This window comes from Corvus kubaryi, unplaced genomic scaffold (assembly GCF_017639235.1).
Source record: "Corvus kubaryi isolate FWS band 111438036 unplaced genomic scaffold, C.kubaryi_AGA036_p1.0 37385, whole genome shotgun sequence".
NCBI classification, from domain to species: domain Eukaryota; kingdom Metazoa; phylum Chordata; class Aves; order Passeriformes; family Corvidae; genus Corvus; species Corvus kubaryi.
In genome coordinates this window covers 9,305,672-9,317,029 of record NW_024581127.1, presented here as the reverse complement: position 1 = coordinate 9,317,029, position 11,358 = coordinate 9,305,672, and the positions used below count along the sequence as shown (strand labels likewise).

The window sequence follows — 11,358 nt, the reverse complement described above, 5'->3', positions numbered from 1 at the left end:
ATGAATGAAAAATGCATCTGGATACTGAGCAGAAAATGATAATTATTTTTAACATGATTTTCATAAATTATGCTCATAATGCTTTAGTGATACATGAAACTTAGAAGCTTCCAAGATTAAGAAAATGCTTTTCTTAAATTCAATGAAATATCCCCATTGTGCCTCCCTCTTTCTCTTTCTCATCTCACTGAAGAATTCCCTCTTTTCAGGAAGTTTGTCACATTTCTTGTCAGTCATTTTTAGTACTGGTGCTTAAATTTCTCAAACTATTAAAAAGATAGCAAGAGTAACACTTTTCTCATTTCACTTAAGTTTAGTACTTAATATTATGAATGACCTGTTTCTGTTTGGTCTGCTTTGGAAGTTTGTGAAGGATGGTTGTACTACAGAGCTTTAAATTCCATTTTTCCATGAGAGAAATACATTTTTCCTGGAAAGTGTCTTAAGAATCACATTTTAAGGGAAGAAATTGCAAAACTGAATTAGTGCATAAATCAGAGAAAATATTTATTTACAGACATGTAAAAATTATGTTACAACATTTTAAAGAAAACTGTAATGAACCATCAATCTGCTCTAATGGGCAAACTCTGAATGTTTTAATTCTAAATTTCAGTGGCACCAATTAAAATATGACTGCTAACAAGATTATAGTTATCTACATAGTTTAAGTACAGTGATTTTTCAGAACTAAAAATGGATCTACAGAGGAAAAATAATAAGAACCGCAACAATATGTATTACAAGAGTTTACAAAAGTAAAAATATTTTTTCTTGATCCAAACTTTAAAGCTTTTTAGTAAATATTTTCCATTCATGCAGCTGCCCATGTTTGAAACAAATATCTGAAATACACAGAGCATATAGGTCTGTGTAGAAAATGAACTGGTTTGATTCAGGACTGTCCAAAAAGGATTTTATAAGACTCTTCTGTTGACTGTTCAAACTGATTGACAAGATCTTTTGTTTCCTATTCTTCCATATTGCAAGGGATGAGCAATGCTGACAAACCCCACAGCTGACAAAACTCATGTCAAACAAGTAACAGGTAGTGATGGCAAACAACACCGAGCATACTGCATACAGGGACAGCAGAGAACTATTAAGCTCTTTCAAAGCCACCAGCATCCCCTGGAGTGATTTTAAGCAAACATGCCATTGAGAAACCTTACTAGTAATAGACTGCATGGGGCAACAATCTTCTGGCTTGCAAATGAAGTAGTGTCTCATGGCGTTATCAGAGGTGACCTTTTCTGTGTTCAAAATATATTCAGGACTTAAACTGTGGTGCGAAGCAGTGTCAACGTTATGGATGTGCAATCATTTCTGTGAGTTTATAATCTAAGGGTAATGATCATAAAGAAAGTGTAAAACTCTAAGAGTGCTTTCTGCGAGTGTTAGCTCATCTGGAATGGAGGTGGTGAAGAGACAATATACCTAGATGTTTCTCATATCTAGTTTATTAACACCAATATCAGAACTGATCTCCTTGGATGATATTCTGCATCTTTTAAGTCAGCCAACAGTTTATGTGATTTAAATGGGACAAATGCCCCTTGAGCTGCTAAAGTTTGGAGCTCTTTTTTTTTTAACTATCAGCCAAAGACAGAGATCCAAAGATGGCAATTCTTTTTGCATTTTTACAGTTAAAAATGTTCATAACCTATATTAAGAGATAGAAAGTAGAGAATTATTTCACCCTCTGATTTGACCTAACATTTCATTTACACAGGAGTAACATTTTTTGCTGCACTGTTCTGGGAGAGTCAGCCCTGATAAATTCTGAAGCTGCAATTCTTTATGCTCAGTTATAACTACTTATACTAGTCTTTCCTTATTTAAGGAGATAGGTACTACTCAGCACTTATGTAAACCATGTAACTCCACACACAACAGACAAGCTAAATATAAGGTACACAAACATAACTGAGAATAGCTGCCTAGTAAAAAAATTCTCACTCACTAATAGGTAATTAAATTCAAATGTATGCTTTTCTTCCAAATTTTTGAAGAATATTAGTCCTTCTTTGATGATGGTCCCCATGGTGGAAACCTGACCAGAGACCTTGAGCTCTGGGTGGGCCCTCTTACACCCCTACTACTTGAGGTGAACCTGTCATGTCAGAAACTGCTTTTTAAAACAGAAATTTAAAGTTTGATCTTTTCAAAAGTCTCTCTGGTACCTTTTTTTTTTCTCTTGCTCTCAGCTACAGAGAGCAATTGAAAGGGCAAGGCAAGAGTTCATCTTTGTAGTGCTGGATGAGCTCAAATAGCAAATACCCCGGTCATGGAGCTCAGGGGTCAGGGCTCCATGCTGCAGACTGGCACACAACCGGGTCTGCACCCCATTTGGCTGTGTAAGATACTTCCTAAATTAATACCTCTCCCTCTTGGGAGGTTGTAGCTACTAAATAATTTATTAATCCTGCAATCACTTTAAAGACATGTCTCTTTCTATATGAGTACCACTCGCATAAAGATGTAGATGAATAAATACATATTCCTTGTTTCATGTCATCTGCAGTGCTAAAGAGGTCTGACTTTGGGATGGTGAACAAGTTGGTACTTTTATTAGAGAAGTCCTTGTGCCCATATCATATATGCTTTGATACCTTTAATGTCTCAGTAGTAACACAAGAGAAATAATGCATCCATTCTCCTTGAAAGGAAATATGATTTATTAAGAAATTCTATACTGAGATTCCCCCTGCAACATCTGTAATAATTAATTATTCAAACTTCAGGCTTTTAGAAGGGCCTTAGGAGTTTGTGGGTGGAAAGACTACTGCCAAAAAATAACCCAAAAAGTAAAAAGTAGGCTAACTCAGGCTGTCAAATATTGGCAGGCTATAAGTAATTTTCCTGGCTAGGCAGGAGGCTGACTGACTTTCCATATGGTAACAACAAACTGCCTTTAGAAATTTGCAAGAACAGCTGTAACAACTGTCTGAGGAATGGCATCACAGAGAGTGCTTATCTGAAGAAAGGGATTTACAGAAGGATCCAATTTACAGTTTGTCAAGGATTGCTCTCTTATTTTGACATTTTCACTTTTTAGAAGCTATTCTATTACCAAATGTAATTATTTCCAATGACAAATAAATTGAATAAAACAATGGGAAATACCATACAATGTATTTAATTGTGGCACTGATCAAAATGGTCTTGTTTGAATTAAGCAGTAAACAAAGAAGTGCAACAACACCTGACTCTAAATATGGTAATACAGTAAAACGTGCTAATCATAAAAATAGCTTTTAGAAATATACATTTGTATACAGTGTTTTCCACACCTGTTAAATATGTCCTTCATATTATTATGATACAGTACATTGGCCTTTAAGACATCAAAATTAAAAAAATAATACCAATAATTAGCCAGAGAAAACCACATTTACAATCTAAACCATAAAAATCTGACAATTGTACAGCTTAGAACATATAAGAAATGGAGTTTCTAATATTTGAACAATAATGTCCATTTTAATAAGTAAATTGAGTTTCATACAAATTGAATCAAAGGTGTTGTCAGCCAGTAAGAAACTGCAGTTCACAATTTTCTGACGGGAAGTCAGAGTTTCTCTTCTCAGCCTTCAGGGGGTTCACACATGACATCTCATCACTTGATCTGTAGAAACTGAGAAATGAAATGTTGACTTTAGTAAGAAAGCATAGAATTTCTTCTAGCAGAACCTCAAAAAGAAGCCAAGACATCTGGGGAAAAGAGCCAAGAGGACTATAACTTGACTTTTTGACAAATCAACCAAATATCAACATCTATAATGTTTTCCCACCTTAAACCACCAAAGATTAAAAGAAGAATAGTGTTCCTGCCACAGTGGACAATCAGGACTGTGCAACAGTCCTGAGTTAGACTGTATGGAACAAAGTAATAACAGCAAATCAAGCAAGAGCTGTTGAGGCTGAAGTATTCCTCCCCTCAATAATGTTATGCAAACAACTGCTGAATAATTCCTATTTTAGCAGCAGGAAATAGAATAATGTATCCTAGCTGCTTTGCAATGAAATGCTTTATTTGCATAATAGCATTCAATCTAAATAAATTGCATGTAGAATTCTTTGCTTCAGTCCCATCGCACTATTTATATACCTTACTCCATTTCCACTGGCTGTGTGCTTTCAGCAATGCCTATAGTTACCAGACTGATGGATCTTTCCTCAGTTTCTTCCCTTTTGCTGTTGTCTGTTTTGCTATTGTTTTTGTGTACCTGCCATAGGTTGTAAATGTATATCCTTTGATTTATTTTGTTGCTTTATCAGCCACATTGTGAAAATGCAAAAATCCAGTGTTAGTCAACACTTTTGAGGATCATTCTTCCAGCAGAGGCTGGAGCCAGGTTGCATCTAAATATCTGAGTCCTGAGTCCTATGTGACCCATTAATGCTACCAGCTTCAAGTAGGCATTGAGTGATGCTGCAGGGGAGCATAAGACATACCATCTCCACCTGCCCACAGAAAAACTGACAACACTTTCCTAATCACATCTGTTTGGAAAACTGGCAGTAGAAAATAACAGAAATAGATGCTTTCTTTTTTAAAAGTGAAATTTTCAACCCAAGTTTTTGTTTTTGTTTTTTAAATTTTAGCTGGAAAAAATATCTTTCAGACAACCTTTCTTCCTTTCTTCACTTTTATTTTTTGGGGGGAGGATGTCTATCTTCTTTTATAACTCAAAAAGAGAAAACAGCTGATGAAAGCTGGTGCACTTCTGATCAAAGCCTGAAAAATTTATTTTTAGCCAATTTTCACCTCCTTCAATGAAAAAAAAAAATTGATAATTTCTGTTAAAATTTCCATTTACAGACAATCTGGTTTTCCAGAAACATCCAAGTCCCTGCAGGACTGGGTTCCCGACCTTTGAAGAAGTCAGGCACCAGATTTCCCCTGCATTGCAAAGAGAGCACCAGGTTTCTGGTTGTGGTCTTCACAGGTAACCAGGATTAGGGAGAAAAGCTCATGTGAGAGAACCCAGAACTTTCTTCTTTCAGTTAAAACATCCTGAATCTATTATTATTCTCTACATGCACAGAGAAGAATCTTCATCTCCCCTATTTTAGGTCTGATCCCTAGAGATACTAGCTATAAGAAAAAAGACATTTAAATTCTCCCCTTAAGTCTGAGAGAGGCCTAATGGTTTTTAACTAGCTATTCATCTTAGAAGTAAGAAAAAAAATCCCACTGTACATCCTATTAGCTTCAAAGAGCGTTCCTCTTTTCTAGCCTTTTATTCAACTATGCTTTGCCGATCCATTATGCCATTATAAAAAGCAATAATTATGAAAGCAAGAAGAGGCAGATTTTCAAGTTATTTATCAAAGCTTTTTTCCCTTGTCATAAACCTTTCAAGCATTTACCTGTCACCAGCACTAAAAAGCTTCATTAGGTTACTATTGTGAAACATTAACATTGCTAACCATCTGGATCCAAGTTGTCAATGCTGCTTTGCTGTTGGTTAGAAACAGTGATAACAATTTACCAACACCACCAATCCAAAATATTCCTGCGTTCTTCCTTCAGTACATGGACTTCTTATTTCCCTCTTACTACAAATAATGTTAAAGTCTGAGAAGAAACATTAAAATCTGAAAGAACCAAGCTTTTATTTTCCATGGAACAACAGGAATCCAGGGCTATGACTAATCTAGAGTAATTCAATGCTAATTTCATTCTATTTCTTTCTTCTGAATAGTGTGCAGTTTATCATCTGGCTTTATGGTAGTGCTGATGATATTAAAAAACCCTGATGATGACTAGTGTTTTTTTTTAATTTTTTCATTTCTTTCCCCTTACATATAAAAAAATCTCCTGGCACAACAAGGATGAACTGAATTACATTTAAGCCAGCTGAGGCTTTCATTTGATGTAGTTCTAACAGAAAACCACTTTAGAAAGTGTGATTTCAACATAATGCATTTTAAGAACTGAATAACTCAACTGAGCATATAGACTTGGCATCTGTAGACAATATCAAAGAAACACTATATACTGTCCTAATTGCCATCCTAATCTCTGAAAAAAAGATGGAGAGAGGTTATGGAATATTTATTGGTTCATTTTCCACCTGAAATTATTTCTGCTGCTTTATTCACTATTTGGATGGCTTTTTGAGCATGAGCTATAGGAAACAGTCTTCTTAGGCATAACACTGTATTTCAGTCTTCAAAAAATACTATTGCTACTTTTATTATAGTTCTACTATAATCCTTCTGGCTTTTTCGCCGAATTCAAATTCTACTAGATTAAATTAATTTTTACTATATACTATTACAATGTATATAACTTTGGAAAGCCAACATAAAATATTAAAAAACCTCACTAAATGAAAGTGCAGTTCCATTTTATGGGCCCTAAACTATAATAATTACAAATGATGGAGTAAATCAGATAAAATTCAGTAAAAATGTAGCTTTCCATCTTGCTTTTTAGAAGTTTAATGATTTTATAACTTACCTCCCCTCAAAGCCTAGCTAATTTCTATCTTTACATCTGTAGATTTTTCAGAATGCTGTGCATGTAAAGGACGTTTTCTTGTGGGAGAGCCTGGCCGTCAGATCACCTGCCAGGGGACCAGCTCCTCTGAGCTCTGTGCTTTGTAGTCATGAGTCATGACAGAGTATGAATATCTTGCACTCTGTATTTCTCCTAAAAGCCTTTTATGAGAAGACAAGCTCAATATATGGTAGAGACCTGCAGGTACCATCCTTCCAGAACGGGATGTGCCAGCCCCCCTTCCCTGGAAGCCATACTGGTGATCCTTCTGTGGTGGGGAGCTACTGACTTTTCTAAACTCCTTCAGATGGGCTTTATTTGTCTGCAGGAGATGAGTTTTGTTCTCTGCTAGCTGGATCCAAACAGAGCTCAGCCTCTTTCCTGCTCTGAATTATTTGTTTTTTCTTACAGTTCTGAAAAAGGGAAAAGAACAAAGATCTGTTCCTTCATCCCAATAAATACCTAGTTTCCTTCTCATAGGTTTTATGGGAAGAGCGTGCTGGACTTCCTTTACCATGCTTATCTTTCAGACCTAAATGTACAGAAATAAATCTTACTATATGAGAGTGTAAATTCAGCATATGTTTTTGGGAGGGAGAATTAGGAATGTGCTATGACTAAATGACACAAAAGATGTACATGATGAACATCTTACCTTGTAGTATATGAAGAAAATGTTTAAAGAAAAGTCCCACAGAATATGTTACAGACTTCACCATATGGTTTACCCCACAACAATTACAAGCAGTAAGAGCATCCAAAGTATATGGAAGACATTAATCTGACAAAATGTATCTGTTTTTAAACAATCATTTACAGATATGTAATTGCTCTGAATGGCTTTTGTGATAAAATTAATCTTAAAAATTCTCAGAAAATGCAGCTAAAAAGAGGATGGATAGATGATGGTTCACATATACACGTGAATTTGAAACCCAAAGCCTCGAGTATCCTTCCTCTTACTCTCCTGTCTCTTTTTCCTTGGCAGACAAACCCATTCTCAGGACTGGAATTCTGAGTTTAATAACTGCAATGGAGGCATCTGAAGCTACTGCTGACCACTGCTTGGTAAAATTGCACATCTATCTCTTGCAGGCTCCTGTTGAGTAGGAGACTTGATGCCTGACACCTTCCTATGTTTCTGCTGGTGTCTGACTGCTTTGGCAGTAGGTTGTGTGATTGCCATACATTACTTTCTGCAAAACAACCACAAGCTCCATTAAAATGCAGCAGGTGCACTGTCCTTTCACTCCCAACACTGGCCCTCACACTTTTGCTAGCTCAAACTGCAATTGTAGCACAACTGCTTTCATTGCATCTGATGCTCACTCCTAATACTGTTATCTGTACAACTAAGAATACTGAATCCAGGTCTACAGATGCTGCTCTTATGTCCTCGAGGATAGCGTACTCTTTTTCATCTCTAATAATTTCTTTTGATTACGAAATACACTTTCTGGACAGACAAGGAGATAAAAAATGGAATCTGTCTGCAGAGCAGGCATTAAAAAAAAACCCAACAAAACAAACACAACAAAATAGCTAAAACTTAGTTAGCCATTATTGATTTAGATACTTACCTAAAGTGAGAAAAATCATAATGCGGTACAGAAAGTAGTAGTGCAAATTGCCATCCTGTTTATTTGCTATGTCTCAAGAAAATATCCTCCTTTTCTCTTAAGCAGGCAACTCACACTGAGTGCAAAACACAGCAATTTATGTTTGTGTGGTACCATGGGGGCATGCACTTTTGTTGGCTTTTACACAGCACTCTTCATCATCAGTGGAAAACCACAAGGAACGAGCAGAGCTTACCAAGGAACATTGAATTTGTATTAGCTATCACATTGACTTCACACCTGTGTTCATTTGAGGTACACCTTGCACTTTGTCCCTTGATTTAAAGCATCAAATCTCTAATTCTCTAACAGCCATATAGGTGGTTTAGTTTAATCCCCCATATGAAATGTAAATGCTCAGTTCAGTAGGTGTGAGCAGGGAAATGTGAATGTGTATCACACATTTTCTGCTGTCAGTTGTAACCCTTGCAAAACATGACAAACAAAAATGATGGCACTAAAGACATTTTTGATAATGAAGTAGTGATAGTGTATTCACTGCATTTAACAAATAGAGGGATTGTACAATTTGATAAATATTAATAAAGGATAATTAAAAGAACCAGTTGCACCTTCTTTAAACTTTCTTCAAATGATGAAACTTAATCATTATATTTTGGACTCTGCCAATCATACTTTAACTGCTAAAAACATTACAGATTCATTTTTCCACTCAGTGAACAGCTTAATTGCTTTGAAGTGTTAGTACTTATGTGAGTGCATGTGAGGATGATTGTTTTACTCATCAGTGAGAACAAACTCCTATCTTCTTTGTATTGCAATGCTCTGTTTCACTTGTTTGCCCAATAAAAACGAGCAGAAAGAATAAGATAGCCCTATCAGATACTGATTTTTCCCCTAGACCAACATATCTTTTCTTTCTCAGAGTCCAGGCAGAACTGTGATAAATGCTTTTAGGTATAGTGGTGGAGACAGGATCCAATTTTGGGACAGCTCTAGTGAGGACGCACTGCAGTTGAGATGATGGTCAGGTGTGAGACTGAAGGGATGACTTTCAGATTAGAGTCACCATCGTCATTTGAGAGCTTGAGTGGGGCCATGAAGGAAAGAAGTGGATCTATCCACTTTAATTTAGGCTGTGTGTTTTTCTCCTGCTAGATGACTTTTGCAGCAAAATTTTCCTCTGCAAGGTCCTTTATAGCAGTAGAAGAAGACTTGGGGACTAGTAGCACAGTTTCTGGTGACAGTGGGAGGGATCTGAAGCTGGACACACTGGGCCTTCTGCAGAGTGTGGGGTGGGCTGCAGGATCTCCAAGCAGGAGATGTGGAAGAGAGAGGATGGTGGGGAACCATCCTTTGCAGAACTCGCTGCCCTGAAGTCTTTACCCGAATGCACCCACATTGCTACTCCATGGTGAAACTATGTCCCCACCAAACTCTCTTTCCTGTTCTCTCTTGGCTGATAAAGCCAATGCAAATGCAGTAAGGCCTCCCTGATGCTGTCCACAGAATTCCATCAGCCCATACCAGTGTGCCTTGAGAGAAGCTCAACACCTTATTGGGATCTAGTGCCAAATAAAGCAGAGAAAAAAATGTTTCGCCCTTGTTTATCCCTGAATATGAGTGGATAGTCATAGCAAATTCTCAGGGGTATGGATCTCATTGGAGATCACTACGTGTTTTCTGCTTCTTGGGATGGTGCCTGCTCCATGAGAAGCAAGTCTTACTGAGTCCTATCATGATTCACACTAGGTAGTGTACTTTATCATCCTGAATGCTACAGAGGAGATGCTTTTAAGTTACAGGGTGATGTAAAAAAGCTGTAGACTAAAATTCCTACTGAATTAATCTCTGCATGATGTGAGGAGTAGGAATTCTCTAGTGTGAGGTGGTGGTCCAATTAGTATTAATGCTGAAGGTAAAAGTTTCTGTCCTGCTAATGCCAAGGGTGCAGATTTGAACACACAGTTAAATGCATAAAGGAACTACTAAAACTTGTACCCTGAGGCCATTTAGTATGTCTACATTTTAAGAAGTGTGTTTTTTAAATATATGAAAGTAGGAGCTTACAAGAAGAACTCCCTTAAACTAATTATGCAGAAAGCACCTACTAAACTTTCCCACTATTGCCAAATTAGAGTTTAGATAGGTATCAAAAACCAAAGGGCACCCATTACAGGCAAAATAATTGTAGGCAATGATGGTATCGAGATAAGGAGTGTTCTGTCTAATCAATCGGAAATGTTTCAGGTACTTGGAGGCAGAATTTTTACTCAACTGAACAACCAGATGGAGTGACATAAAAAAAAATAGAAAAGAAATGGGAAGGAGAGAGTGCTGGAAGAAGAGGTTGGAAACATATAGCATGAGACAGAGATACTGGGAAAGCCCAGGGTAAACCACAGGAAACAGGAGTGGAATGAGACAAACAATGCAAAATGAATATTTAAATGGTGACAGTATAATGAATTAAGACAGTCAATTAAATACACAGGATGTAGAGTTATCTGCTTAAAACTGTTATCTGTGAAAGTCTTGGTATGGGAATGCGATTCGGGTAGAAATGGCAATAAAAGATGGTCCTATTTTAAACAGTTTTTGCTTTGCATTTTCCTGCCTAATACTTACTTGAATGCACAGTAGTGCATAATATTTGGGTTTTATGAGGATTTAAAGAGACATTAATTTTAAAGTAAAAGTTGCAAAGCAAAATGTTGGACTTGGGGCCACATTGTGGTCGGCAAATGGTGCAGAATCTCGTGATAGATGAGAAACGGTTATTATAACCCTGCCAAGAGGAAGCAGAGAAGAATTTAGCCTTTTCATTCTTTATTTATTGCTTTCTGGAAAACACCTTGCTCATTTTGAAAGACTACAGAAATGTAGTGTAGTTTTAGAAATCAATAGAGACAACAATTTGGAAACTTCAGCTACACATAGCAGCATGACAAGCTGGCTAAGTTGGTATTTGATTAACTTCCAAATCTTCATTTTGGCAGACTGAGCTTGTTTTATTCCTCACTGATTACTTTTTTGTTGAAATGGCAATTACAGTTCTATCACCTTCTAAATAACTTCCCGTTTCTGAGGTGTGTAAATGCCTATGTATGGATAAATTCAATCTGCCTTTCATGTTTTGATATTAATCATGCAGAAAATCTTCTTAAGTAACACAGCTCTATTTTCTCAAAAAATTGAGACCTTTGGGAATAATTGGGTCTAACTGTAGTGGCTCTGCAATTTGTATTGAAAAAAATAAAAACATTT

General features: G+C 36.6%; 1 protein-coding gene across 8 annotated transcripts in view; it reads right to left on the bottom strand.

The window, feature by feature from the left end:
* Window positions 1–490: 490 nt before the first annotated feature.
* RALYL (RALY RNA binding protein like) overlaps window positions 491–11,358 on the bottom strand; it is a 389,851-nt gene continuing 378,983 nt past the window's right edge. For all 8 annotated transcript variants that reach the window (XM_042035768.1, XM_042035769.1, XM_042035770.1 and 5 more), the window contains one exon: window positions 491–3,637. In XM_042035768.1, coding sequence (XP_041891702.1) covers window positions 3,620–3,637 — 18 coding nt within the window. In that variant the 3' untranslated portion in view covers window positions 491–3,619. The remainder of the gene's footprint in view (window positions 3,638–11,358) is intronic.